The 27739-nt window shown below is 47.5% G+C and overlaps 7 protein-coding genes across 10 annotated transcripts; 3 read left to right on the top strand and 4 right to left on the bottom strand.

Annotated features, from left to right (window-relative positions):
• Positions 1–8778: 8778 nt before the first annotated feature.
• Positions 8779–11412, bottom strand: LOC9641327 (pentatricopeptide repeat-containing protein At1g09900). Its single transcript, XM_024675555.1, has one exon. The coding sequence runs from the start codon at positions 11309–11311 to the stop codon at positions 8870–8872; it is 2442 nt and encodes an 813-aa protein (XP_024531323.1). The 5' UTR covers positions 11312–11412; the 3' UTR covers positions 8779–8869.
• Positions 11413–13684: 2272 nt separating this feature from the next.
• On the top strand, positions 13685–17996 carry LOC9633198 (transcription factor TCP8). Its single transcript, XM_002970888.2, has one exon. The coding sequence runs from the start codon at positions 14860–14862 to the stop codon at positions 16936–16938; it is 2079 nt and encodes a 692-aa protein (XP_002970934.1). The 5' UTR covers positions 13685–14859; the 3' UTR covers positions 16939–17996.
• On the bottom strand, positions 17972–18850 carry LOC9641326 (probable prefoldin subunit 5). Its single transcript, XM_002970727.2, has 4 exons — positions 18628–18850; positions 18469–18572; positions 18300–18377; positions 17972–18222 (listed from the first exon to the last, which is right to left on the bottom strand). Exons 1-4 carry the CDS (start codon positions 18818–18820, stop codon positions 18139–18141), a joined length of 459 nt encoding a protein of 152 aa, XP_002970773.2. The 5' UTR covers positions 18821–18850; the 3' UTR covers positions 17972–18138.
• A 1508-nt stretch (positions 18851–20358) lies between these two features.
• Positions 20359–22389, top strand: LOC9633197 (glucan endo-1,3-beta-glucosidase 5). 4 transcript variants are annotated; one of them, XM_024675566.1, is made up of 3 exons: positions 20359–20466; positions 20523–21020; positions 21088–22389. In XM_024675566.1, the coding sequence occupies exons 2-3, from the start codon at positions 20599–20601 to the stop codon at positions 22289–22291; spliced, it is 1626 nt and encodes a 541-aa protein (XP_024531334.1). In that variant the 5' UTR covers positions 20359–20466; positions 20523–20598; the 3' UTR covers positions 22292–22389. The 4 variants fall into 4 exon arrangements, with proteins under 4 accessions (XP_024531334.1, XP_024531335.1, XP_024531336.1 ...); XM_024675567.1 differs by having other exon boundaries at positions 20372–20466; positions 20538–21020; XM_024675568.1 differs by having other exon boundaries at positions 20373–20448.
• On the bottom strand, positions 22334–24266 carry LOC112346502 (glucan endo-1,3-beta-glucosidase 8-like). The gene is made up of 2 exons (XM_024675570.1): positions 23803–24266; positions 22334–23504 (listed from the first exon to the last, which is right to left on the bottom strand). Exons 1-2 carry the CDS (start codon positions 24138–24140, stop codon positions 22337–22339), a joined length of 1506 nt encoding a protein of 501 aa, XP_024531338.1. The 5' UTR covers positions 24141–24266; the 3' UTR covers positions 22334–22336.
• A 90-nt stretch (positions 24267–24356) lies between these two features.
• Positions 24357–26353, bottom strand: LOC9641325 (magnesium transporter MRS2-11, chloroplastic). The gene is made up of 13 exons (XM_002970726.2): positions 26079–26353; positions 25958–26030; positions 25821–25891; positions 25674–25759; positions 25533–25620; positions 25410–25478; positions 25276–25356; positions 25064–25226; positions 24970–25015; positions 24834–24914; positions 24692–24774; positions 24587–24630; positions 24357–24520 (listed from the first exon to the last, which is right to left on the bottom strand). Exons 1-13 carry the CDS (start codon positions 26319–26321, stop codon positions 24425–24427), a joined length of 1224 nt encoding a protein of 407 aa, XP_002970772.2. The 5' UTR covers positions 26322–26353; the 3' UTR covers positions 24357–24424.
• A 125-nt stretch (positions 26354–26478) lies between these two features.
• Positions 26479–27444, top strand: LOC9633196. The gene is made up of 4 exons (XM_002970886.2): positions 26479–26733; positions 26807–26941; positions 27010–27066; positions 27126–27444. The coding sequence occupies exons 1-4, from the start codon at positions 26491–26493 to the stop codon at positions 27324–27326; spliced, it is 636 nt and encodes a 211-aa protein (XP_002970932.2). The 5' UTR covers positions 26479–26490; the 3' UTR covers positions 27327–27444.
• Positions 27445–27739: the final 295 nt, after the last annotated feature.

The raw sequence follows: 27739 nt of genomic DNA, 5'->3' as shown, positions 1-27739 counted from the left end.
GAAAGATTAAGTGTAATCAAGATATGCCAAATTTGAAGGAGTCATTAACAACTTTTTGAGATTTATAAATGCCCGCTCACAATCTATAGACCAAATGAAAGATAATGTTGATGATTTCAATAACACTCGCAATGGTGCAATATGATTAGAAAAATGATCAATAAAATGATTGAGATACTTGTAAGCAACCAAAGGGAACGACTCGAGAGACGATCCATAGGGGTTCAAATATAGAGGGAAAGGGCCTATGAACAAGAGTGCACCCCCTTTTCCAATCGGTTAAGGGTCTTGGGATACTTGGAGTTAAGCGTCTTTGGGTTTGAATAGTACTGGGTTGGGTGACCTCCCGGGAAGTCCAAACTCAGGAGTTTACATTTGGTATCAGAGAGGTCTCGGGTCCGACTCTGTTGGTTGGCTAGGGAATCACACCACATATTAATTGACATCTGGCTGGTCCAGTTTACTCCCGCTGGGCTCGATCCGAGGGGTAGGGTGTCAAGAGAGCGGGGCTCTCGGGAGAGTTGCGGCTCTCAGCTTCCGTTCACGAGGGCGTGAACTTGCAGGGAAGCGTGGTGGATTGTAAGCAACCAAAAGGAACGACTCGAGAGATGATCCATAGGGGTTCAAATATAGAGGGAAAGGGCCCATGAACAAGAGTGCACCCCCTTTTCCAATCGGTTAAGGGTCTTGGGATACTTGGAGTTAAGCGTCTTTGGGTTTAAATAGTACTGGGTTGGGTGACCTCCCGGGAAGTCCAAACTCAAGAGTTTACAATACTACACCTTGCCTAAGAAACACTTCACATCATTCATACACTTTGAAATAGGGAATTTTAGAATAGCCACAAGTTTATCATGATCAACTTGCAAACCTTTAAGAAAAATATAGTACCTAAGGTAACTCGTGTCCTTGGATCTAAACATGCATTTAGATTCCTTCAACTTTAAACTAACTTCCCATATTTAATTGAATATTTTATTGACATTATAGATGTGCTCCTTTCACATCCCTTTTGAGTCACCTCCAACATATTGCAAAAAACTTCATCCATCATTTGTTGAAAAGTCATTGGAGTATTATTCAAATTGAACGCATCATTAAGACTTGTATAAATCAAATAGTGTATAAAAAGCAGTCTTGGGAACATCTTTATTAACCATCAGCACTTATGAATACTTAGAAGCAAGATCTAATCTAGTGAACCAACGACTTCTCCCTAGATAATCCAAAAGATCAACAATATGAAGAGGGTATATATCCAAGATTCTCTAATATTTCTTTGATGTTTGCGAGTAAAATCTTAATATTCTTTGGTGACCAAAACTGAATAAGAACCTTAATTTGACAAGTATATTTAGTTAAAATAAGATGATATGTTGCAATTTTAGCCCCAAACGATAGGTTAAAATTGAAGAGATTAGTATACTCCTTCTTGAGTTGGTCTACCGTTGTGATATAAAGACTATCAAAGGGGTCTAAAGAGGGAATAGAGGAGTAAGATGGAAACATAATAAGAAGTAATGGGGAGATAAAAGTGATAAAAGCAAAAGTAGAAGTAGAGGGATAAATGGGAATGGAAGTGAAAAGAATGGAAAAAATATAAAGATGTATAAAATAAGAGGGAGAAGCCTTAAAGTCCATTTAACATGATTGCACTACAACTAATCTATATCAAGGATGAGGTCAAAAACTTAAATCGGCACTATTAGTAACATTTGAAGTTCAAGCTTGAGATCTCTCACATACACAATTAGGTTCGTCTCATCCCGTGCATATGTATATGTATAGCCATTGCCATAAAAAATGAAGACTGATTCTACCGCACAACGCAATTATAAACAGCAATATGTGGCAACATGCCGAACAATAAAAGATAAACTTAATTTTATATCAACCAATATAGAGAGAATAATAGTAGACCTCTTGTTATAAAAACAAATTTAAAAAGTAAACACTGAATAAACTGGTGCCAAATGAACTCTCAAAAAAAAGATAGAGGGGTCATTGACTTATTTGCGCAAGAACTTTCCACTACTCACATGACTCCTCACTTTCTAAAAGAATCCTTATATCAAAACTGTCCATTATATCAGCACCAACAGAACATTATTAATGCCAAAGCCTCCACTCAAGAAATGGAGGATGTTAATCTAGAAAATGTTAACAACACTGATATGTGTGACCAACCTCATCACATGCCTAGCTATGGATATTATAACTATGACCATATCCTCACCTTTGTCCTTGAACACAAGTAGCACCAATATCAAGCTCCATCAAAACAGAACCATCTTTCACAAGAAAGGATGTGTAACAAAAAAATGGAAGAGGCAATGTCATATAACATTATACCAGTCGAAGAGTATCATCAAGAGTGGCTAAAGCAAGTGTATGCACAAATCCTACAAAATCTTGATGAAGTGTTAGCCATAATATTCCCAACTATCGCAAATATGACTTTGAGTATCAAAAGATGTTTATTGGCTAGTCCTTTTGGACACTCTCTCCTTACTGCTATGACGGCAAGAGGTCAGTATTGCTAGTTCCCTTTATGGTCTTCACTCAAGTTAGTTGAGAAACTGCTAATTCCTAAATGGAATTCTTAAATGCTATAAGTAAAATATACTTGACCTGGTTAGAGAAACTCATTCATTAATTTGCACTTATTAATGTTGGGAACCCCCACAATATTGAGACTAGTCCCTAAATATTGTTACTAGTAGTTTATTGTGTCCATTAAGCATGCTTGCTATCATGCCTTATGTTAGTTCCATTCCAGATTCATATGCTATTTATGGTAGATGTTTAAATCCGCCCAAGAGGCATATCTATGAAATGTAGAGAATGTCCTAAATCCTATGATGCTTCTAGATTCGCAATCTAATGTCATTCCATATTTAGTATGTTTCACACTTATCATAAAGACTAACTCTTGATACTAAAGGGAGGTTTGGGGTAAAGCCAAAAGCGTGTGTTCCTCAAGGGGGGGAAGGGGCTATAGAATGCATGTCTGACCATCTGAAACATTAGTTTGACTCCCACTAGGCTGTATCGTTCCTTGTTCTGCATTTAACTTAGGCTTAAGCCTAAGCTCCATGTTGCTCTAGTCGGTGGGGTACCTTCCTCCTTGCGTTAAGCCACTAGTATGTTTAAATCATGCCAAACACCATTTGACACCGTTTTGCATGTAGGTGCTAGATATGAGGAGTTGGTGCTTGTGGGATTAAAAGTGTATTGGACCTTTATTTTGTAACGCAACAAGTTTGGAGTTCGGCTCCAAATTCATGTGCATTACACAAACTTGATCTGCTTTAACATATTTGGTTTTACACGAAACAAGAGGCTTCGAAAGCAAATACTAAATTGCATCATTAACTCAGATGACTCTAGTGGCCATGTTGAGAAGTGAAAATTCAAGCGCAGTGGAAGATGCTCGACAGTTGCTGGCAAACTTGTTCGGCACTGATGCCAATGTTATCTAGATGGCCAAGGCGAACCATTTTAGGCCTTTGATCTCACGTTTAGATGAAGGTGAAATGCTATGTGTTTTTTCTTGTTCTCACAGAAGTTTTGCAGAGAGTGACGCAAACAAAGATAATGCAATTGTTGGAAAGCATTATCACAATCATCAATATATTCAAATACACACTTAAAGATATATGGAAAAATGCTCCAATCCACATGAATGGTTGCACTCAAACCATTGTATCACTACAATATCATCTCTTGGAGACACATGGGAAACTCATGTAAATGCCAAACATCATTCCAAGAATGATAGGTAGCAATCACTATAAAGTGATCAAAACAAAAGTATACTTCATCCCCAAGATTCCCATAGAAGAATTCCAGTTGAAAGAAAGGATTAACAATAAAAATAGGAGGAGCTAAACCACATGCTATGAATGCTATTATGAACTAAATTTGATTGTTCAACTACAATTGTATAGTATCAAAAAATTGCACCAACTACTACTCTAGAGTTAAAGGATGGGGAGGCTACTACTCTGCTATAAAGATGAATGAAAAGGAAAAAAGCCAAAAAACTAAAATTCTAAAAGCTATAAGGAAAGTGAGATCTAGATACCAAAATCCTAAATCCAAGCACTCCCTAGGAACAATCAAAATTACTCTTCACCTCCACCAATATGAGTGTATGGAATATTGAAATGGAATATAGAATGTATATATTAATTATCCCAAAAATCTAAGTTTATATACAGTAGCGAGTAGTTTATATTGAAACCAATCTAACAACTATTAAAATACCACTATGTTAATATTAGCATATAGCATTATAGTTGTATGATTAGACCTCACTATACATACATACATACATACATATATATATATATATATATATATATATATATATATATCTGTGTGTGTGTGTGTGTGTGTGTGTGTATATGTATATATATATGTATGTATGTCATTATTGCTTCTGACTACTTAACTCACTGGGTGGAAATTGGTGCTCTTGCTACTACATTTATAACTGCTATTAGACACTTCCTCCTCAATCAAGTGGTGTTCTAATATTCTTATCTGGAGCAAATTCTTTTAGATAATAATCCCATATTTATGGCTGAGGCATTTCACATTTTGACATCTCGATTAGATATACACCACACTTTCATGAGTGCTTATCATTCAGAATCAGATGGTTTGGTAGAATAGCTTGTTCAGACTTTCAAAAGTATGATCATGAAGTACATGAACTTTTGACATTCTGATTGGGATGGTTATTTGCTAGTCTCTTCAGTATGCATATATAACAGTGGTACAAAATTCTATTAATGTTTCACCATATAAACTCCTTTATAGTCATTATTTAATACTACCACTGGAGTTGAGTTTACCTTCATGATTGCCATGAGCTGCTAATGTTAGGTCTTGGGATTAGTATTTGATGAGTATTCTTCCACTTGTCTGAGCAAAGTCTATTAAACACCTAGGCCGTATACAAATGGGACAACAATAGAGTTACAACTCTTATTATTGTTTACATATGGAGTATAAAGTGAATGATTTGATATTAGTCTATTTTCCCAATCTTACAATATGTGGTTTGTCTAAAAGGCTTTTTGCTTAGTGAAAGGGTTCATATTGGGTGTTGCAATAAGTTGGAATGCAATTTTATAAAGTTCAACATGACATCTAACAAGCTAATCCCCCAAAAATTGTGTATGTGCAGTGGTTGAAACACTTCATACAAAGAGATAAAAAACAACTAATAGCATCTATAAATCCATCGATGCCTCCTCTTAATGATCCTTTAGATCTCAGTCCATCCACAAGACAACCTTGATTGTTTACCATCATTCTAAGAGGAGGGGATGATGTGAAGTCCAAATATACAGCTATAGTGTTGTATACTAATATTAGCATAGTGGGATTTTGATAGCTATCAGATTGGTTTTAATCTGGACCACTCGTTTCTGTATATAAGCTAAAGTTTTTGGGTTAATTGATATGCACATTTCTATATTTCAATTTCTATATTCTATGCATTCACAAAACTTGATATTCCATAGTACTAATAAATTATGTTTATAGCTAGTCAAAAGATCTATAAAGATGTTTAATTTTTTTGTATTAAGACTAAGCTAACCTAGACCTTGAGTGTCAACCTCATGTTTGAAATGTAAAATCTCATGTCTAGAGAGCAGTAATCCATATGGAATTTCTGTAATTGCCAGATCAATACGTCAATATAGACAAAGAATTACCTTATCAATTGGTGAGGTGAAACTCTATAATATATACATAAAGAAGAAAAATGTATAATAGGCTAAATGGCATCTTAGTTATATTAAGTGATTGAGGCAAGCTTAAGTCAAAACAAATTTTAATTATAGTAGGAAACAATATTCTTCTGTAGGGCATGGCTGCCAAGTCTGGTGGTGATTATGAGATGTTGCTCAGATGCCAAAACCATTCCGTTAAATGCATGGGAGTAATTGTGATTTTCTTCCTTTGTTTTTGCTTTCTCCGTTAAGTGCATGGGAGTAAATTCACCAAGCGCTCTTGTTCTCATGCCCACACAATCCTTCACATGAGGAGTATTTTAGGAGCCATGAGTGATGCAAGAGGGCCATAGACCCACAACATGCAACATTTTTTGTCATATACTGTCCATGGCTTGTGCCCCAACAATTCTTTTCCCAGCACCCAATCTCCCAAATCTGTGCCCACAAATTTAAATGGTAAACATTCACCAGAGAACTGAGTGCCAGTAGCAAAGTGGATCAATCGATTTCCCACAGCACTCGCTGTTGGATAGCCATGGCACTCATTATCCACTACTATGGGACCAGTCAACTTGAACAAAGCAGCTCTTCATTGCTGGCACACTCCCTCGCTTGTGGTGCTGCTCACACACAGCAGCCATGGAACCCTAGAAGTCCATGGTGTAATAGCTGTCACCATGCCTTCTTCCCTTCCTGGCCACATATGCATGCCATCCATTGGCCACCACAACATTAAGTCGATATTCCCAAAAAACCATGGCTATTAACCTTGGCTTGGGCCTGGGGTGGCCTCCACTTCCTAAGAACCATGGCTTTCGAGCCAAGATCAGATGGCTGTGGGGTCCAGGCCCTTTGTTTTTATCTATATAGATGATTTATATTTACTTATATTTTTAACAAGAGTATGAATATGAGATAATATTATCTAGGTAGGCCATATGCTTTTCATAATAAAAAAAATTATATTAACTATTTCTATTTAATCTTTGTCAATATGGATAAGTATATAAATTATATGCTAATTTAGACCATACTTTATATCCATGATCTATAACTCAAAATGGTAATCAGTATTTTATTATTAAGTTTTGATATAATTATTTCTTATGTAGATTGTATTCCAAGTGCATATATCCATTGGGGTAGAAATGACACTTTAAATGAAGAAGAAATGCAAATAGTTATTAATCAGCTAACTTTTCTTTTAAATGAAATAAATAGAAATGGAGATTATCCAAATGATTATGAACAGTCATTATCTTATGATGCTACAAGAGGTGTTGCTCTTACCCAAATTAAGCGAATACCAAATGCTAATGAATTCTGTGAGCAAAGAAACAGGGATATAGTTACTGGAATCTCAATTTATCGTAGTTTAAATAATTTACTACGAAGATATAGACATGTTATTGATAACACACGTTCAAATTCTTGTAGTATCAACACTCATAACTATCGTATTCAATACTCCTTTTTCTTTTTTAAGAATTTGCTAAATTCAATTTTATCATATTACAATCCACTCTTAATTGGAAATAGATGTGATGATAAATTAAATGCAGGATTTATAAATAATATAATTTTTAAAGGCCAATTTATGATATCTCCAAATGGAAAAAACATATTATTAGTAGAGTCAAATTGTAAAGTTTCACTTTACTCTGGAAAGAATTTTATATGGGAAACAAAAACTGCAAAACCTTATTATGGTTTATGTTTTCTTAAACTTCAAAATGATGGTAATCTTGTATTATATACAGAAGAAAATATAGTAATATGGTCTATTAATAAATATTGTTCTAACATTCCTAATTGTTATTTATTTACATATCTTAGGTTACAAAATGATTGTAATTTAGTATCTTATATAATACATAGTGAAGAAGTTTGGTGGAATAGTAAAACATATAATCATGTTAAATGCTTAAATAATTAAATTATTGTAGTTCTAAATATAAAATATAATTATTTAGATTATAAAATTTAAAAACCTCAATTGGTTACTAAGTTTCATAGCTTACATACATTATTTTGTGAACACAAAATCTATCAATTTAATATAATTTAATAAAATTTTAAATTAATTAATATAAATTATTTTTTATAGAAAACTATATATTGAATTGGTTGCTATAGAAAAGATAGCCTTAAGTCACATATTAAATGCAATACAATTTCTTTAAATGCTTAATTAATTTTTGTTTACTTTAATTTAAAAGTTTGGCGAGAAAGTAATACATATAATCATGTTGCATACTTAAATTAAAGAAGTTTTATAAATAAAAATTAGTTATTAATAATTAAATTTCTTACTACTTACGATTTTCTAAATTAACACAAAATATATGAATTTAATAATAACAAAGTCTTTTTTAATTCACAAAGTTAATCTATGATAATTGTATATTATATAAACTAATTTTATTATACCTCAAACAATTATTAGACGTGAGATGTATTTTGCGCATTTACTTAACGCATGTAATTATATCAAGGCTTATATTAAACTTAAAGCAAAACAATACTCTTTTGAATGTAATTAACTTTTTTATTGAATATGGTTAACTTTTTTTGTAATAATACATTGCAAAAAGTATCATAACAAAATGCATCAAACTTTATGACCTCATTTAGAACGATTGCACCATAGAATTATTTAAACTTTGTGAAGCAAACAAAGTATTTAATACATAAATAATTAATTTAATCTAGATATTTAAAAAATTAATTAATTAATTAAAATATATTTAATTTGTTGTGTCCACTTGATTTGCTTAATAGTAGTGTTATTTTTATTTATTAATCCAATTGATGAAATGGAAGTTTATAATTATAAATATATGTATAATTATAAACACAAGATTACTTATTACATATCAACCATTACATAATAAAATAAACTAGAATATATTAGGAAGTGTATGGGAAAGTATATAAATTATAAATATATTTATAAATCATAAATATAAAATTAATCTTAATGAAGAACAACTGGATATCTTAAAATATCCAAACATATTTTAAATATATTCCAATATAATATTGTTTTTGTTAGGAATTGTTTTATTCAAATTCTATAATAATGAAAAGGTTTTAAATGTTTGGAGAGTTAGAATCTAACGGTACCCAAGTTGGACCATTTGATCTAGCACTAGGTGCCGCAGCTCGTGCAAATCCTTGCTCTTCTTGAGCCCCTCTAGCAAGATGCTATAAGTTATATGATCTGGAATGACACCATTGTCAATCATCTCCTGGAAGTAGTCCAGCGCCTCGGCCACCCTGCCCGCCTTGCACAGCCCATCAATAAGCGAGCTGTACGCAATGGTATCCAGCGCGGTACCGCCGGCGGCAACACACCTCGCCTTGGCCTGCTCCAGCAGCACCACCGCCGAGTCCACCCTCTCCATCCTACACATCCCGTGGATCAGGATGTTGTAAGTCACGGCACTGGGAGCGCAGTTACTCCGCTCCATCTCCTCCACCAGCTCGATCGCCTCGTCCAAGTGATTGAGATCGCACAGCCCCTTGATGAGCGAGTTGTAAGTCATGGTCGATGGCGGCGTCCCCATCCGGACCATCCTGGCCAGCAGCAAATGCGCCTCGTCCACTCTCCCGGCCTTGCACAGCCCGTCGATGAGCGTGCTGTACGTCACGACGTCGGCGTCACAGCCATCGCCGGTCATCACCTCGTAGAGATCAAACGCCTCATCCACCTTGCCGGCCTTGCAAAGCCCGTCGATGAGCGTGCTGTAGAGGATCACGTCGGGCGGGCAGCCGCGCGACTTGACGTAGAGCAGCAGGCGGCACGCCTCGTCCAGCCGGTTGGAGCGGCACAGCCCGTAGATGACGCTGCTGTACGTGACCACGTCGGGCTTGATACCGCCGGATACCGCGCGGCGCAGCAGGGCGATGCTCTCGTCCACCTGGTCCGCCTTGCACAGCCCGTTGATGAGCATGTTGTAGATCATGAGGTCCGGCGTACCGCCCTTGTCGATCATGTCGGCCAGCATCGCGCACGCGTCCTTGACTCGCCCCACCTTGCACAGCCCGTCGATGAGCGTACCGTACGTCACGACGTTGGGCGTACAGCCGCGACACGTCATGTCGCGCATGAGCGCCAGCGCGTCGCTCACTCGCCTCGCGCGGCACAGCCCATGCAGCAGCGAGTTGTAAGTCACCAGGTTGGGGACGCATCCAGCGTCGAGCATCTCGCGAAGAACTTCCCAGGCCGCCGCCACCTTGCTCTCCTTGCAAAGCCCATCCACCAGGATCGTGTAGGTGATCACGTCCGGCGAGCAGCCGCGAGCTTTCATAGATTCCAGGAGCTCCACCGCCTGGCTCACCCGGTTGGCCTTGCACAGCCCATCGATGAGCACGCTGTAAGTGATCACGTTTGGCGAGCAGCGATCGTCCATCTTGCGGAAGAACTCCAGCGCGGTCTCGATCTTCCCGGCGCGGCACAGCCCAGTGACGAGGATGTTGAAGGAGATCACGTCGTGGGAGCGGCGATCCAGCATCTCCTGGAAGAGGGCCATGGCGCGCTCGAGCTTGCCAGTCCGGAAGAGCCCATCTAGCAGCGTGTTGTAAGTCACCATCGATGGCGAGCACTCCACGCTCTTCATATGCTCGAAGAGCTCCTGCGCGCGATCGGGCTCGTTGTTCTTGCACAGCCCATCGATGAGCGAGTTGTAAGTCACCACGTTCGGCTCGCATCCATGGTCCCGCATCTCGTGTAGGATGGCCAGCGCTTGATCCAGCCGCTTCTCCTTCCACAGCCCCGAGAGGAGCGCGGTGTAGATCACCGTGTCCGCCACGATCCCGGCGCCTTGCATCGCGCGGAAGCAACGCAGCGCGTCGATCGATCGCTTGGCCTTGCACAGCCCGTCGATCAAGATGCTACACAGGAACACGTTGGGCACCAGGTTCTTGGATCGCATCTCGTCGAAGCATCGCTGGGCTTGATCGATCTCTCCGCCACGGCAGAATCCCCGGAGGAGCGCCGCGTAGGTGTAGACATCGGGCTGGCAGATTGGGAGCATCTCCTCCGTGAAGATCCGATAGGCCTGGCGATGCCTGCCCGATTTCACCAGCGCCTCGAGCAAGCAATTGTAGCAGAAGGTCGCGGGATGGATGTGATTCGAGGCCCAGTAGAAGAAGATGAGCGCGGCATCGGCATCCTTGAGATTGAGGAGGACTCGTCCCACGGATGTCACGGACAGGCGGCGAGACCTTCGCGAGGAGGAGGAAGAACTCGGCGAGCACACCACTAACCTGGTTAGGGTTTCTTGCGTCTCTTGCGCGCTCCTCGACCGATGCCCCGACAGCGCCTCCAGGAAGCTCTTCTCCAGCTCGCGATCGCCTTTCCGCGATTCATTCTCCAAATGCTGCTGCTGCTCGCCGCGATCGTGCTGCTGGAGCTGCGAGAGGAGCGACTGGGAATGCGGCGGCGGCGGCGGCGGCAGTGGAGTCGCATTTCCCGGATTGGTGGAGCCGATTCCGCGGGGAATCTGGTGATGGCGCGGCGGGAGCGGCCCTAACGCCGCGGCCACGGCCGCCATAGCCACCAAGAACAACAAGGATCTTATCCACACGACGCCACGTGGCGGCCGACGGGGCGGGAAGGCCACGCAAGCATGCCCTAACGAATATTCCCCAGAATTGAAAAGCTGACACCGCCAAAATTCAAAATTTTTCGAGTCAAGGGGGAAAAGATGCGAAGAGGAGCTTGTCTTGTGAATTGCGATTGATCGTCTTCCAGCGCTTTTCTGGCGCCAGTGGCAGAGTACCGAAAAACCCTTTTGTTGGTAGCAGCAGCGGCAGTGGCGCAGTGTGGCAGTGGGCGCGCGCGCTCTCCTCCGCGGAGCTCCGCCAGAGCGCAGTAGCGCCACTCCCTTGTAATTCTGTCCTCCATCACTCCTTCCACTCATATCGATCCAATCGCTTTGTAGCTAGGTCCGCAGTGCAAGAGCTTTTCTATAAATCCAAGAACAAGCACGCATTTTTGTTGATCTCTACCAAGAAAAAGATCTCTACCAAGATGGTTTTAGATCTTTTCAGGCAGGATATTGTTATATAGCATTATAATCTTTGGAGTCTCAATCCTGGGTGCTAAAACGTAATAACAGTCTTAAATGCTCTACTATAATGCCCAATGTCTATGTCTATTTCGTTAAAATCATAATATTGGAAAATAAAAGGTATAAATATGAAATTGACTCACTAACTACTTTTTCATGATTTAAACATTGCCTCGATTCATCACCCCCTGGCTAGAATTCCTTAAACAACTGCTTAGTGCCAAGCATCTTGGATTCATTGTCTCCTCGAGTATATTACATGCTGTTGACTTGTGGCGTTTGTTTATTCGCCACTCGGCATGATGTCACGCAGCTTGATTGATTGATGCCAACTTTTGCCAAGCAAATCAAATATTCCTCCACATCTAGCTGCATAAGTAGCGTAGAATATAGCGAGCCACGAACCCAACCATGGAAGCTGGAACCATTCTCTTGCTCGCCCAGCGATGGAAGCGGTGTTGGGAATCCACTGGGAAAGAATTTCCTCCCTCCGGCTCGAGGAACAAAACAACTGTTTCGAGTTTCTCCGCCCGCTTAGACAAATCCGAGGTTTTAAAGCTTTCCTTGGATCAAAGCGACCTCAACTCCGAGAGAAGTTTGCGACAAGCACCAGCACGGGCGTTGAAATTCCGGGAGCTTATACGCGTACGGGCGGCGTACGGCGTGCTTGGGGCCAAACGAGCAAATCTTTGTCTATTCTCGAGCGCAGCGAGGTAGAAAAAGGGTCACGAGCGATTAAGTCGTATTCAACCAAAAGCTTGCGGGCAAACTAATTGATCCCCGCGATACCTATAACCACTGGCATTCCACCACCCACGATCGATCATAGATCCAGCCCCTTACACCCAATTCTTTTATCTTTCTTTTCTCTTGATTCGATTGATCGCTAGTGCCCAAGTAAAGTAGTGGCGAATGATGCCGGGAAGTTGTTGCCCGGGCATTTTCTCCCCTAACTTTTTTTACCATCCAAAACCCTACATACAAGAATTTGCTGGAATGTATGAATCAAGGCTCCCTCCACCGACAAATCAGCGCTAGCGGGCATCGTTTTGGATGAATTCCCCCAAATTATTTCTATCCCCCCACCCGACCCGTTTTTTTCCTGTTTTTTTTTTTGGCCGTGTTGTTGCCATTGGTGGGTTCGAATCGAATATAATCGGCCAATGGCTAAGCAACAAAAGCCCGGTAGTTTAAATAGAAAGCCAGCCAAGCCCGCCAGCTACAAAGGGATGACGACACGATACCATGGTCACCGATCGATCGCATCGCAGCCGTCCAGCGCTTAACCCCTGGCCATACACATAGGACAAACCATTACAGGTCAACCTTTGGCAACTGTAATTCGGGTAAAAGTAAAAGGTTAAAGGCACCTACTAGAAGAAGAAGCGAAGGTAAGCTAGCTTCTTTTATTTCATCGGGCGAGCGAGCGAGCGAGCGCGCCGCCGCAGTAAATGTGACGGGTAAATCCGTGTCTTTCACGTCTTTCTTTCACCCGGGCGTGAGTGACGCAGTGGTGACGCGCGTCCACGTGGGAGATCCTACGCCTTGGATGCGACCGGATCGTGGCCGTTGGTGTCCTTGAAACGGTAAATCATTGGCCGGTAATAGCCGAGCGGGAGAGCGTCTATTAATCCGGGATTGGCCGCGTTGCTTTTTGGTCGGGCTGGGCGCGAATGGCATCGCGCCACGTGGCGCACGAGATGGATTTCTGTGCTAAATAGCCTTAGTCTTTTGATCATCGCGCGATCGATCGAGCGAGCGAGCGATCGAGGCGGCGATCGATTGATCTTCTCCCAGATGCTCTCTACAAAAGGCATCGGTTAGCAGGATTCGTCAATCCCAATCGCGCTGCAGAGAAACATTTCGTGCTTGATCGAGGCAAGCTTTTGGTTTTTTGTCCGGGGCTAAAAAGCAGGGGAAGAGAGGAAGGAGAGAAAGAGAGAAGCATTAAAGAAATCGCGAGGAGGAGAGAGTAGCGTCGCGTCGGGTTGGGAGGTCACAGGCAGGCCAGCCTTGGGTCCCTCCAAAAAACACGAAGAACGACGGGACGACGGGCGATCCGCCCACCCAACCCAACCATTCCTCCTCTCTCATGTTATCATCTACAGTCGCTAGAGGTGCGCTAGAGCGCGAGCGAGAGAGAGAGAGAGATCTTCACTCCTACGTTTGATCTAGCGCTCTCTCTCTCTCTCTCTTGCCAATTCTAGCGCTTCCTCCCGGGTCGCGGGATCGCTGTCACAGTGGCCGATCATCCATCCATCCATCGATCGATTGCAGGCGGTAAAAAGAGAGAGAGTGGTGCTGGGCCCGATCGGCGATGACGACGACTGTTGATTGAAGTGATGGAAATGGAAGCGCTGCGACGAGGAGAGGCTATGGGCCCGGATCGTCGCGTCGTCGCCTTTGTCTCTCTTTTGTGAGAACGAGAGCCAAACAAAGCCACGACCCTGAGATATTCACACTGCCAGTGAAGAGCTCTCTCTCTCTCTCTCTCACTCTCTCTCCTCTCACTCTCTTTCTCTCTCTTCCTCACTCTCTTCTTCCGGGAAGAACAGCAGCACGGAGGAGTTCTAGCCTCTATAGGAGGGAACTTTAGGCGGTTTGATTGCTTACATCAAGGAAGCTTTTGCTGGATCCATCCACCGCTCGGGCAGCCAAGTGCCATAGGGGGGAGAGTTGGATTTTCCATCGATTTAGCATTCATTCAAGGTGGTCCTTGACGAGAATCTAAGGTTGATGGAGGTTTGCCATGGTTGGATTTCTCCCAAACCACAATAGCGGGGGTTTAACAGTGACAGGTCGCTCGCTCTTGTCTCCTCTCCTCTCCTTGTTGGGCGAATTCCTTCCTCTTTCGCGCTTCTTCCAAGAACACTGGGCCGGATAGATCGATTGGAGTGATGGGCACTTGAGGGGAATTGCGCTACACCAAGGGGCTCTGATGGGCAGCGGCTGGGTGGGCTGCAAATGTCGCTGCTGCCGCCGCCGCTCTCTCGGATCTAGCTCGCCAATCCGCCCGGAAACCAGGCAGCATGAGGCGTGGCGGCGGTGAGAGGCGGCGAGGTTGCGCAGGAGGAGCAGCATTGCTACAGCCGGGAGGATCCGTCAAGGCCGCGCGGGAGCGGAGGAATTGGCGGGGCAATGCTCGGGGATTTGCCCTCTGCTGGCATCTGCTGAGGCGAGGCGAGCGAGCGGGGCGCGGGCGTGGCGGGGCGGCGAATTCCAGAGGCGGCGGAGGAACAGTGGAGGATTTGCTCCGATTCGTGCCTGGATGCCTGAGCGTCACCATCGTCATCGTCTCTGTAGTTCATGCGGTACAGAGTTGGATCGCGTTCGTAGTTGTAGAGAAAGAGGACGAACAGGAAGAGGAGGAACAGGAGGAGAGTGGTGGTGGTGGTGGTCGAGCTAGTCGCAAGAATTTAGGGGCTCCTCGGCAGCGTATGGATCCTGCCAGCCATGGCAAATCCGACTCCCAAAGCTCGGAGAGTGGATTGTCCTCCCAGCAGCAGCAGCAGCAGCAACAGCAGCAACAGCAGCAGCAGCAGCAATTCTACCAGCAGCAGCAACATCAACAGCAACGCTATAGATTGCAAGCTCAAGCCGCCGCCGCTGCTGCCGCCGCCGCCGCTGCGCAAGGCGGAGCTATCGCCCAGGCAATGGCGGCAATGGGAGGCTCCCAGCACGAATCTCCAATGGGGCCATCGGCGGAGCAGCCGGGAGGAGGAGGAGGAGCAGGAGCCGCGGCGTCGGCTATAGCGGTTGGGAAGGCCGCCGGGGGTGGCGGCGGCGGGGGAGAAGCTCAAGAACAGGCGGCGGCGCCGCCGGCAGCGCCGCCCAAGAAGCCGCCATCCAAGCGCGCTAGCACCAAGGACCGGCACACCAAGGTGGAGGGGCGGGGGCGGAGGATCCGGATGCCGGCGGTGTGCGCGGCGCGAATATTCCAGCTCACGCGCGAGCTGGGCCACAAGTCCGACGGCGAGACGATCGAGTGGCTCCTCCAGCAGGCGGAGCCGGCCATCATCGCCGCCACGGGCACGGGCACCATCCCCGCCATCGCCGCCACGCTCCAGGGCTCGCTCCGGAGCTCCGGCTCCGGGAGATCCGCCAGCCTCCACACCTCCATCGGCCTGGCGGCGCTAGGGCAGCAGCAGCGGGAGGCGGCGGAGCTCGCGGCGGCGGCGGGGCACCAGCACCGGCTAGAGCAGCTCCGCCAGCAAAGCGCCGCCGCTGCCGCCGCCGCTAGGGCCGCCGCGGCGCAGGGGTGGGCGACCGAGAGTAGCGAGGAGACAAGGCTGCGATCCGGGCTGTTAGGGCAGCCGGGGGAGGAGCTGGTCGTGGGCTTCCAGCACGAGGGGCTACTGGGCAGCGCTGGGGACGTGGACGAGGGCGGTAGCGGCGGTGGTGGCGGCGGCGATGGCGGCGGCGGTAGCGGCAGCCCCGAGAGCAGCGGCCACTACCGCAAGCGTCCCCGGGGATTGCTGAGCAGCCTGAGGGATCCCCCGGATCCCCAGGGAATCACGCTCGGCCGGAGCCCCAGCGCCGCCGCGCGATCCACCCAGCAGCACCAGCACCAGACAATGCAGCAGGGATTGATGGTGCCCAGCGCGTTTTGGATGCTGCCCACTGGCGGCGGCGGCGGCGGCGGCGGCGTGGCGGAGCAGGCAATCTGGACGTTTAATACCGCCGGCGGTGGGGCCGGCGGCGGTGGCGCGTCGCAGCTGTACCGCACGGCACAGCAAGTGACACAAGGCAGCCCGATGATGCCGCTAACGGGGTCCGTGCTGCCCGGCGGCGTGACGATCATGCCGCCGCGGATACTGCCGGGCCTCGACTTACAGCCGGGCGGTACCGGCGGCGGCGGCGGCGGCCACCACTTGGGACAACTCACGTCGATGCTCCTTGGCCAGCAGCCGCCGGAGAGCAGCCATCTGGGGATGCTGGCGGCGTTCCAGGGCGGCCCCTACGGTACGCGAGGCGGGCATCACGATCCGCAAGAACAGCAGCAGCAAATGCAGCAGCACCAACAGCAGCAGCAGCAGCAATCGCAGCAGCAGCAGCAGCAGCAGCAACAGCCAGATAGTAGCCGAGATGACTCTCGATCGTCTAGGTAGTAGCAGGCCACACACGAGGGATTCTTTCGTTCTTCTTTCTTCCGGGAGTTTTGCGAGAGTTCTGTCCTATACGCCATTGGGTGAGATCCCCGTCCAAATTCCAGCGCCAAGCCAAGGAAAAGAGTGGTTTTTCCTGATGGATTGAGTGGGAGCAGTGGCATAGCATCGATTGGATCGAGAGCCGAGAGCAGGTGGTGACAATTTCTAGATCTGGAGGGGGGAGACAATGCTGCTTCGCTGCCAAAGTTCTCTCACCCGCAAAAAGGCTCTTCGGTGGTTGGAGCAGCGTTTTCGAGCGATTCTTCCTTCCCACCGATCGATAACCAGGTTGGATCACCGATCGTCATCATCGGCCAGCAAGCAGTAGCAAGGGAAGACAAAGCGATTTTGGTTTCGTGGCAACCAACCGCTGTGGCGTCTACATCAGAGGTGCGAGCCCGAAACAAAAGTTAGATCTGCTGCTGCTACTGCTGCTGCTGCCACTGCCACTGCTGCTACTGCCACTGCATTCATCATCACTCCTTCCTCCCCTTTCGTTTTCCATCCATCACTCCCTCACACCATACTTTTTCCTTTTCTTTCTCTCTTCTCCTTTCCACCACTTTGTTTATCTATCTTCTTCCTGGCTTTCTCTTCTCATGATCAATCTTCTCTCTCGTTTAGTGTTGGATTGGAAGGAGAGATTTGCTGCTGCTTCCACTACACTCTTCTCTCATCAACACCATGATCGAGCATCATCGGGCATTATCATCTCTTTTCATCTCTTGGCAGAAAAAATACGTTTTTTTTTCCCTTCTCTATAGTCACCGACACCCATCAAAAGTTGCAAATATTCGTTCATTTTGGCCCCCTTTGTTGACACTCTTGCTGCTGTGCACCACCATCCGCGGTCTCGATTCGTATACATGCCGCGTTGTGCGATCATGGAGGAGAGATTCTCTCTTCTCCGCTTTGTCGCGGGTGGTGGAGCGTAGAACGTAGTAGTGACAATCGGGTTTGTTGTAATAAGAGTTTCCAGCCAGCCGCGCCTGGATTGAATCAAAAGAGCATTCGGTGTTTTCACGCTGGTCGAAAACTTCCAAGAGTTTGCAAATGATCTTCGCAGTATAAAAGATCAGCTCCTGTGAGAACTACGCTCGTGAGAAGCGTCAAAAGTAGAAAAAGTAAGAGCTTCCTGGCTGATCCTGGTCTTGTTTGAAGTCACTTCGAGGCCATTACTTGGCGTAGCTTGGCTTGCAAAACCATATTGACTTGCTCGGCCACATTCCTCTTCTCGGAAGCTACCTGTTCGAGTTCCAGAAGAACAAAATCTCGCATCGGACACGAAGAAAGAACAAAAGAGAAACAAGGAAAAAGCTTACCTCCATCAGCTTCTCGTGGTTGGCTTTTAAGAAGTTGATTTTGCGGTCGCAGTAATCCTTCCCATCGGTGACAGATTTCTAGACACAACAGTAGAACTTGCGATGATCTCTCGTGGAAAGAAACAACGAGGCTAGAAACTCTAGAAAGAAGAGAGAAAAACTTCTATACCTCAATGTAGTAGCCTGTTCCAACGTCTATAAGAACTTTCTCAACGTCTTGAAGCGTTCCAGGAACGTAGAGCGATGCCGTGAGTGGAACCAGGAGCTTCTTGCCTGAATTGATCGAAAAGAGAGAGAGTTAGAGCATTTTCATAGCTACATTTCCCACCATTGGGATGCTGCGAGAGATTTTGGAGCGCCTTGGCAGCCATCTCGAATCGATTCGCTGCAGTTCTTATGTTGTTGACGCTGTCTTGGAGCACGCTGAGCTCGCCATCCACCTGATCCTTGACCTGCCGGATCTGATCCACGCTCAGCTTGCTCACCTCTTCCATCACGCCCGCGGCCGACGCGCCCGCCATAGCTCCCCAAGAAATATTAGGGTTCTTAGCTCTCCTCTCTACACCCTAGGCCAAAATATTTTCCTGATGATTCTTCTAGGACTCGAGCGATCGTCGTGGATCGTGGCGCGATCGATAGGCGCCGCGCCGCCACACCAGCTCCAGAGGAAGCATCGACCAGTGAGAAATGCGGCCCAGGATTCTTCTCAGGTTTTTTGCTGCTGTTTCATCTAGTCGATGCGATTTCCTTGTTTGCGTGCTCTAGGCTGGAGCGCCGCCAAGAATCTTCCCACTGCCGGATACTCTGGAGGAGAGCATTGATCAGGTAGGTGTTGCTGTTCTTGGGAAGAATGGAGAGGAATTCCTCACATTCCAGGCAAGAATCGCGTGCAAGCAAGCGATGAGAGATGGTTCCAAGCGTCTCCAACTTGAAATGCCGCTTCCACTGATCGGAGCTACCGACCTCGACGATTGGCCCGTAAGTTCTCTCGTGTGTTCTTTCGTTGCTCATGCTGTGGACTAGTGTGCTGTGCTTTGCTAGGGAGGAATCCAGCAGCGATTCAAAGCTGCGGCACCGATGGTCTCGTCTCTTCTCTCGAGGATCACTCCTGTTGAGAATGAAAGTTCTAGCGGTGGCGAGCTCAAAAAATACCTCATCGACGAAGGAGATGCCGTGGGTGCTTGGGAGAATGGAAATGTAAGAGTTCTAGAGCGTTAAGTTTTGGTCTGATCGGATCGATTCCATTGTCATCCAGGTGGCTTTGGTACTGTTTCCAACAGCGGAGACGCTGGATGTTATCCAGGAAATGGCAAGCAGGAATATCGATCGGCCTCTTATACTTATGAATGCTGAGTGGCGAGACGGGCAAGTAAGCTAGCTGTTTGAAAGCTTTTCGAGCTCTTGTTGATCTTTTTTCACACAGGTGATCTCCGACTTTGGGTTTGGAGGAAAGAAGAAATTGAAAGAGGACTTCGTCAAGAGCTTTTCTATGGTTTATTACTTGCAGCAGCTCCGAATCTTAGGAGACAACGTGAAGATTTTTAAAAGACATCCAGGGAGCTGGCAGGTTGTACGTCGTTCTCCGTTTCCTTTCTCCATGTTTTTTTCCTTGTGTTGACGAGTGCTATGAATGACATCCAGGTCTTCCTCACGGATGGCTCTGGCGAAAGCGAGTGCATCGCTGTCGAGCCTGAGAAGCCTTCTTACGAGAAACTCCGGCTTATTCTTAAGCAAGCCAAAGGGTCTTCCTCGAGCAACGCTAACTGGGTGACGAGGATGTTCCAGGAGTTGAAGTTCAATGCCGATTCCTTGAAAAATCGGTAAATTATCTCAGGTTCCTAGTCCAGTTTGTTTATTATTCTACGTGGCGCACTGAACTGAATGCTTCCCTTGGAAGCCACTTTTCTGCAAGGACGCATGGATGCTCTCCCTATAGGCGCACAGAGAGTCATGTGAACGCGCGCAGAAGAGGTGGGTGCCTTTGACGTAGACCGCTCGCTTGTCCGATTTAAGACGCCTTACAAATTCCCTGACTCTGGAGATTTTACACCATGGACAGGCTCAATGGAGTCGTCAACGACTCAAACTCTTCCTTCCTTCATTGTTCTCCGAAGACGACAACGCAACAAGGCACCTACTTAGCGTGGCCGTAAGTATATCAGACAAGGTAGCATGTTTTTTTTTTATGCGCGGTTGGTGATCCATCGCCCGGATTTCTGACAGATGCGTTGGATGCAGGCTCGCTGTCCCTCTCGCGTTCAGGCTTCCAAACGCTCCTCCCTGGAGCGTTTCTAAGCGCATGAAGAGGAACAAGCGTAACAAGCGTAACAGCAGTTTGCAGCCCATCGGGATGATCTCGAGACGGAGCTCCTCGCTCCGGCTGCAGTGGTGGTGGCAGCTACTGCTGTTGTGCATGGTGTGGTGCAGCTCAAGGCACTCGGAGGCTGCAGGGATCGGTGTGAATTGGGGGACAATGGCATCTCACAGGCTTCCCAACAAAACCGTTGTCCAGATGCTTCGAGCGAATGGGATCTCCAAGGTGAAGCTGTTCGATGCAGATCCTGGAGTGATGGAGTCGTTTCGGGGAACAGATATGGAGCTGATGATAGCAATTCCCAACGAGATGCTGGAGCTGGTTGCTACACTTCCTGCAGCGGCTCGGAACTGGGTGCGTAGAAATGTCACTCGATACAGGACAGCGAAGAACGGGGTCAAGATAAAGTAAGTGTTTCGTCATTGTTTTGTCGTGAGACACAGATCATGTTTATATTACTATAGCTACTTGCAGATACGTGGCCGTAGGAAACGAGCCATTTCTCAAGGCGTACAATGGAAGCTATGACAACTTGGCGTACCCGGCACTGAAAAACGTCCAGGATGCTCTGGTAAGTGCAGGACTGGGTGAGAGCATCAAGGCCACTATACCGTTGAACGGGGACGTTCTTAGCAATGGCGACTCGACATTACCTTCAGGAGGGATTTTCCGTCCAGACATAGCACCACAGGTCCTCAAAGTTGTGGAAGCCCTGGCCGAGCACAACGCGCCCTTCGTTATCAACGTCTATCCGTTCCTCAGCCTCCAGCAAGACCCACACTTTCCAAGGGACTTCGCTTTCTTCGACGGCACTGACTTCCCGCTAGTGGATGGCAACCTCAGCTACACCAACGTTTTCGACGCGAGCTATGATCTGCTGGTGGCAGCTCTCACGAAAGCCGGCTATTCCAACATGACGATCATCATCGGAGAGATCGGGTGGCCGACCGACGGGGACATAAACGCCAACGTCGCCAACGCTGTCAGATTCAACCAGGCTTTCATCCGTCACGTCCTACAGTCCGGCACGCCGCTGAGGAGGCCTCCGCTCGAGGCCTACCTCTTCAGCCTTCTCGACGAGGATCAAAAGACCATCTCGCCAGGAAACTTTGAGAGGCACTGGGGGATCTTCGGCTACGATGGCAAGGCCAAGTACAGGCTAGATCTTCAAGGCAGTGGAAACGCGACGGCCAACTTGGTGAACGCGAGCAGTGTCAAGTATCTTCCCCGGCAGTGGTGCGTGCTGGATCCGAGCGGTGATATCGCCAGACTGGGGAACAACATGGACTATGCGTGCTCTCACTCGGATTGCACGTCGATCGTCCCCGGCAGCTCGTGTGATGGGATGGGTAGTGACGCGAAAGCTTCGTATGCTTTCAACAGTTACTACCAGCTCTACGATCAACTCAACACGAGCTGCTACTTCGATGGCTTGGCGACGATCACCAAGACCAGCCCCTCGTCCGGGACGTGCCAGTTTAAGATCCAGATCGCCACCACAAATTCATCGTCGACCTCGCCTCGCTCGCCTGGTTCTAGCGGTGGTGATAGCAACAGCACCAGCACCAGCAGTGAGAGCTCCGGTGGATCACGAAGAAATGGTTGCTACTCGATCAGAGATTTGCTGGTTGCGGCGAGCGCGATTCTCATCGCCCTCTGGAAGCTGGAAAGATTTTGATGTTTGAGCGATTGCGAGAGGAGAAGGGATGGAAGTGATCGATTTTCAAGGAAGCGATGTAAGTATTTGCGAGGAAAAGAGAGGAAAGATTAAAGCTACTGCTGTGATCCAGCTCTGGCTCCTCCTGGTGGCGGCCGACTGGATTCCAATCCGGAAGACGCAAGATCCCAGCGATGGATCCACTTTGGTGATTGTCCCCAATCCATCGAAGTGGCAGGAGTGGCGCTCCTGCTGATTGATCTGGAAGTAGCTATTGAAAGCGAAGGAGGCGTTCCCATCGCCCCCAATCTCGTTGCACGATCCCCCATACATGAGCGGCGTGCAATCGGCGAAGCTGCAAGCGTACTCCATGTTCTGGCCGACGAGCGTGACATCGGCGTCGGGATTGAGCACGCACCACTTGCTGGGGAGGTGACGAACCATAACCCCGTTCAGCGCCATAGCCGGGCGGGAAGAATTCAAATTCAAATTTGAATTTGAATTTGAATTTGAAGTTGTCCCGCCCAAAACTGTTAGGTTGAGCGTGTACTTTGCCGCCCCGTCGGATGCGAGGATTCCCCAGTGGCGCTCGAAGTTTCCAGCCGCGATAGGTTTCTGGTCCTCGTCGAGCAGCGCGAAGAGGAAGATCTCCATCGGCCCCGCGCGCATCGGCGTCCCGGCGCCGTCCAGGATGTGATCCACGAGCCGCTGGTTGAATCGCTGAGCATTTGTAGCGGTGGCGTCGGGATGCCCCTCGGTCGGCCAGCCGATCTCTCCCACCACGATCGCCATGTCCGGGAAGCCGATCCTCGCGAGCGCCGCGGCTAGGGTATCGTAGGCGGCGGCGAAGGCGTTGGAGTAGGATCGATCGCCATCGACGAGCGGCGGGGCGGCGCCGTCCAAGAAGGCGAATTCCTTGGGGAAGAATGGATCCTGCGCCAGGCTGAGGAAGGGGTAGATGTTGATCGTGAAGGGCGACGCGTGATCGGCGAGCGCGGCGGCGATGCGGATCATCTCGGCGGCCACATCGGTACGGAATGCGCCCGCCGATGGGACCATGGGTACGGTCTCCGCCAGCACGTCGGCGTTCATGGGGATGGTTGCCTTGACGGCGCGGGTGCCTTCGTCGCCGCCGCGTAGCGCGTTCTGGATGTTGATCAGCGCTGGGTACGTGTAGGATTGATAGCTCCCATTGTAGCTCTTGAGGAAGGGCTCGTTGCCGATCGCTACATACCTGGATGGACAAAGTTTTGGACGTCAATCGAGGTAGTAATCGATCAAAGCTACCACTCATCGACTTTGATCTATGTTCCAGATGCTGGAAAAGCTGGTAACAATCGATCAGACAAAACCACTCATGGACTTTCCAGATGCTAGAAACGCTAAAGTTACCACTCATCGACTTTCATCTATGTTCCAGATGCTCCAAAAGCTGGGAGCAATCGATCAAGCAGCCAAACAGCCATGATCCATCCAGGCAAGCTTTTCTTTTTTCTAGCTTTCTCTACGATCGATCGAGAGAGAGTTTTTACTTGATATTGACGTTCTCTCGGATGTAGCGCGTCACGTTCCTACGAACCCAATTGCGAGCTGCCGCCGGGAGCGATCCCACCAGCCGCAGCATCTCGTTTGGCAGCGCCACCGTGAGCTCGATCTTGCTGTTCCTGAAAGCGCCCACGACCGCTGGATCCGCGTCAAAGAGCTTCACTCTTCCAATCCCGTTGGCCTCGAGCATCTCCACCACTGCTCTGGGATCCAGCTTCACGGACTCAAACGTCCCCCAGTTCACTCCGATCGCGGGAGACGAGGAGGAGGAGGCCACCACAGTGATCCAGTAGCAGCAAACGATCGTTCCCGCGAGCTTTGCCATCCGATGATCGGTTGCTCTTCCCTAGTGGAATGATCTGGTATCGTCCGACAAGGAATCGCGAGCACCAACTTTCTCTGCGTCCTCCAACACCATCTCTGTGGCAGCATCCTTTTATGCAAAAGAAGAGCGTAATGCTCGTCCGCTTTCTTCTCGTGCGATGCGTTCCAACTCAGCCTAGCACTAAAGAGCATCGAAGTACCTTCCTAGATTTGGACAGTCATCGCAATCACTTGCACAGCTTTTATAAATGTGTGCGAAGAAACGAAGAAACTGAAAAGTACCTCTTAGAGAATCCGTCGCTGTTTGAGATAATTGTACATCATCAAGAACAGCATGATGCCCCCGACGATTATTCCCCCCGTGGTGAGCCAAAACGCGTACTGCAATCACGAAGGCTTGGAGCGTTAGCACTGCTGTGAGATGCACGAAAGGAAAACCGTTCTTACAGTGCGTTCTTCCAAATAGGATCTCAAGTTCATCCCGAAGAGCCCTGCGCGTGTGTTTTGCAATTAGAGTTTGCAGGGAGAACAACTATAATCCAGAGACTCTACCTGCGATGAGAGCACCCAGGGCCGAGCAGAATGTTGCTACCTGGAGCAAGAGTTCCAGGCGACCAACTTCAAGCCGTCTGGAGCTGAAAGTTTACAAAGGAAACGATCAAGTCATGGTTTACTCCGATTTTGGGATCCATACCTCAAGTTTACAGCAATGGAGTCCTCCATCTCTCTAGCGGAATCAAGGAGCTTTTGCGCTTGGCCGTGACATGACTCGCTTCTATCATATAGAATCGAGTGAAAATCCATATTTGTTCAAACTTAAACGCACGTACCGTTGCAGGTAGTTTTCTATAAGCATCTCGATCTCCTCTTCTTCGTCTGGAAAAATCATTCAATCAAGAAAATCGCAAATCATATCCACGATACCTTCGGCGATTTGCTTATCAGCTGATACGACGCATTCGAATGACCCGTTATTGCCCAGTCTGCAATTGCGCCCGAGGATCGCCATCCTACGAATGTCCTGTGGAGTTTCAAGCAAGTCGAGAAGCATTTGTCTCAGAGCGTCTGACTTCGCTATGAGTTCCACCTGAAATGTTCAAAGGTCACGAATTATACGTGCAAGAAAGCTCGTCTACCAGTGATTGCTTGCTAACTCGAAGGTCCTCCAGAACATCCCCTGTGAGTTTATTTGGCAATATTTCCAGCAACGCCAACACCTGTTCATTTAATCGTTACACAAGGCCAGCGTTTAGCGATCGATGATTCTTACTTTAGGTTCAACCTTCATCAAGGTTTGTTCCAGCCTCTGCGTTCTGGAAATCAATGCTGCTTCGATTACCTAGCTAACCAATTCAGCTTAAGAGTCTGTGATATTTCTTAAGAGGTTGCCTACCTCAAGCTCAAAGGGCATTGACACGCTTCCAGAATTTTCTACGTTAAGTCGCTGAACGATGGTCTCCAGGAACAGCTGTGCACCAATGCTGCAGCAGTGTGAGCAAATCACCACAAGCAAGACGATCACTTTCTTTCTTACTTCTTGTGGTCGAAGAGAAGAACACTTTCGGGAGTAGCAATTGCTCTCAAGCTACCGAGGTTCAACAATATCGCATTGTCTCGTACCTGATCCAGCTCTAGCAAAACAAACATGATAGAAATCCTCCAAGAGAAACACGAGGATTACCAGTAAGGATGGCATCGAGTTTGTGACCCATAGCGACGGGTCTACGCTCCTTATATCACGTAGCCTCAAACCTGACCAAGAAAACATAGAAACATCACCAATCCAGCAAGAAAGAAACCAAGCTCACTACCTCTTACCGCTGGTCTTTAGCAATTGTCGCCGGCTAACTTCTTTCTTGATCACATTCCCTCTGGGATCCACTTGTAGAACCTGGAAAGCAATAGTTAGCTGAGAATATAAGCCGAGAGAGATTTTCACCTCGTAGACCGGCTCCTTCACTCCAATCGAGGAGCTAACTGGTGAATCCTCGGCGCTGCGATCGTCGATGAGCTTATCCGCCGCTGCGGATGATCCAGAAGCCTTGAACCTCCGCGCAGATGAAATTTTCTGGATTCCTGGACTACTGCCATAACTAAATCCACCGAGTAGCAATAGCTTGCTGTGGAGATCAATGCTTCTCACGCCATGCCCTACCAACGAGCTGCTAAGAAGGGGATCCATGACGATAGCGCGGGAGCATAGCTCCCAGCTAGAACGATAGAAATAAAATGACCTAAAACCAATGCTTTCAAACTTGTGGGCAAGAAAATGCCAGGTCAGCAAAGATACGTGGCGGGAATGAATGGCCAATGAGCTTGGCGATGGCGGGCGGGCATAATCTAGGGCAACAATGAAGCAGCTCAGCGCTTGCGCGGCGGCATCGGATCGCGCGGCCTCGATCGCTCTCTTGGATTGCGGTGGATTGATCCAGACGAAGAAATTTGGGATTCGAGCGGCAGTAGCCTTCTCGTCGTCGTGCCAGCCGGCGATCAGGTGCTGCTTCGTCCAAGTAAGGGCCTCCGCCGCGAGCAGAGATTCGTCGGAGAGCGATGATGAAGAAGAGAGCGAGGATCTGAAGTGGAATCCAGCAGATGTGAGTAGGCAATGCGATCGATCGCGGTCTTCTCTCGGTAATATTTCTGGTTCTTGTGACTCGCGCTGTGTAGGCAGATGCCGAGAGATTCCGGGAGGACCTGGAAAAGAGCGTGGACAAGAACGAGATGAGCTTCAGCGGGATTGATCTGGCGGGCCTGATTCGAAAGAAGTATGGAAGATCTTACGACGTTCAGCTCATCAAGAAGGTAAGACTCGAAGAACTTCTTCCAGCAAAGGACAGTGTTTTCGATGCTTGCTCACGATCCATCCACAGGAATTCTTGGGGAAGCAATACTTGGCCATGAATGTCATGTGGAAATATCGAGAACAGGTACTTTGGAGCTAGATTCTTGCGTAAACTCGAGCTTCTATGGCTATGTTTTCTTCCAGAGATCGTTTCCACTGAGCGAGGAAGAGTATCTCCTACACTTGGACGATGTGGCCAACGCTCTCAAGTGCTGGGGAGCCGTATCGGTGATTCGCTCCAGCCTCGAGAAGACAAAAGAGAGGCCACGCATTGGCAAGGCCGTGAGCCTCTTCATCGACATGGACGAGTCGGGTGGTCGTGCCAACGAATGGATCAACCGGTAACTAAAGCTCTCGAAAAAGTCTTTCATCTCTCGGATGGATCCACTGATTGATTTTGGTCGATCTCTTCTTACAACGGTTGATGAATCGAGCTAAGAGTCCACGAGTCTGGCTTGAAAGGCATGCTGAAAACAAGCTCGCTCGCATCTCGACGAAACGCTGCCCGGTACAGCGTGTGATCGCATATACTCAAAACGGGCTTCTGTCCAAGGCCGAGGAGATCTTCGCGGCGATGAAGGAGGCGAGCTTGGTTTCCTGGTCTGCTATGCTCCACGGCTACGCGCACAATGGATTCGTTCGAAACGCTACTTCGATCTTCCACTCCATGCCGGAAAAGCTGCCTGGGGTGTCACGGCTTCCGCGTTTGCTCGCCATCACCAGTTTTCCAAGAAAGCGAGCGAATATCTGAAGACGAG

The sequence above is a fragment of the Selaginella moellendorffii genome, unplaced genomic scaffold, assembly GCF_000143415.4.
Source record: "Selaginella moellendorffii unplaced genomic scaffold, v1.0 SELMOscaffold_15, whole genome shotgun sequence".
Taxonomy (NCBI): domain Eukaryota; kingdom Viridiplantae; phylum Streptophyta; class Lycopodiopsida; order Selaginellales; family Selaginellaceae; genus Selaginella; species Selaginella moellendorffii.
Note: the sequence above shows the minus strand (reverse complement) of the source record. Positions and strands in the feature narration are given on the sequence as shown.

What these genes read in the sequence shown, in the direction of transcription:
- LOC9641327 (XM_024675555.1), bottom strand. Translation starts at nt 11,311, where the DNA reads ATGGCGGCCGTGGCCGCGGCGTTAGGGCCGCTCCCGCCGCGCCATCAC.
- LOC9633198 (XM_002970888.2), top strand. Translation starts at nt 14,860, where the DNA reads ATGAGGCGTGGCGGCGGTGAGAGGCGGCGAGGTTGCGCAGGAGGAGCA.
- LOC9641326 (XM_002970727.2), bottom strand. Translation starts at nt 18,820, where the DNA reads ATGGCGGGCGCGTCGGCCGCGGGCGTGATGGAAGAGGTGAGCAAGCTG. An exon ending in TCTCTCGCAGCATCCCAATG is followed by an intron (nt 18,573 to 18,627) that starts GTGGGAAATGTA and finishes CGATCAATTCAG; the next exon opens with GCAAGAAGCTCCTGGTTCCA. An exon ending in ACCACGAGAAGCTGATGGAG is followed by an intron (nt 18,223 to 18,299) that starts GTAAGCTTTTTC and finishes GAACTCGAACAG; the next exon opens with GTAGCTTCCGAGAAGAGGAA.
- LOC9633197 (XM_024675566.1), top strand. Translation starts at nt 20,599, where the DNA reads ATGAAGAGGAACAAGCGTAACAAGCGTAACAGCAGTTTGCAGCCCATC. An exon ending in AAGAACGGGGTCAAGATAAA is followed by an intron (nt 21,021 to 21,087) that starts GTAAGTGTTTCG and finishes AGCTACTTGCAG; the next exon opens with ATACGTGGCCGTAGGAAACG.
- LOC112346502 (XM_024675570.1), bottom strand. Translation starts at nt 24,140, where the DNA reads ATGGCAAAGCTCGCGGGAACGATCGTTTGCTGCTACTGGATCACTGTG. An exon ending in CGAGAGAACGTCAATATCAA is followed by an intron (nt 23,505 to 23,802) that starts GTAAAAACTCTC and finishes TTGTCCATCCAG; the next exon opens with GTATGTAGCGATCGGCAACG.
- LOC9641325 (XM_002970726.2), bottom strand. Translation starts at nt 26,321, where the DNA reads ATGGATCCCCTTCTTAGCAGCTCGTTGGTAGGGCATGGCGTGAGAAGC. An exon ending in ACAATTGCTAAAGACCAGCG is followed by an intron (nt 25,892 to 25,957) that starts GTAAGAGGTAGT and finishes TTTCTTGGTCAG; the next exon opens with GTTTGAGGCTACGTGATATA. An exon ending in CCTATTTGGAAGAACGCACT is followed by an intron (nt 24,521 to 24,586) that starts GTAAGAACGGTT and finishes TCGTGATTGCAG; the next exon opens with TACGCGTTTTGGCTCACCAC.
- LOC9633196 (XM_002970886.2), top strand. Translation starts at nt 26,491, where the DNA reads ATGAAGCAGCTCAGCGCTTGCGCGGCGGCATCGGATCGCGCGGCCTCG. An exon ending in TGAAGTGGAATCCAGCAGAT is followed by an intron (nt 26,734 to 26,806) that starts GTGAGTAGGCAA and finishes CGCGCTGTGTAG; the next exon opens with GCAGATGCCGAGAGATTCCG. An exon ending in ACGTTCAGCTCATCAAGAAG is followed by an intron (nt 26,942 to 27,009) that starts GTAAGACTCGAA and finishes ATCCATCCACAG; the next exon opens with GAATTCTTGGGGAAGCAATA.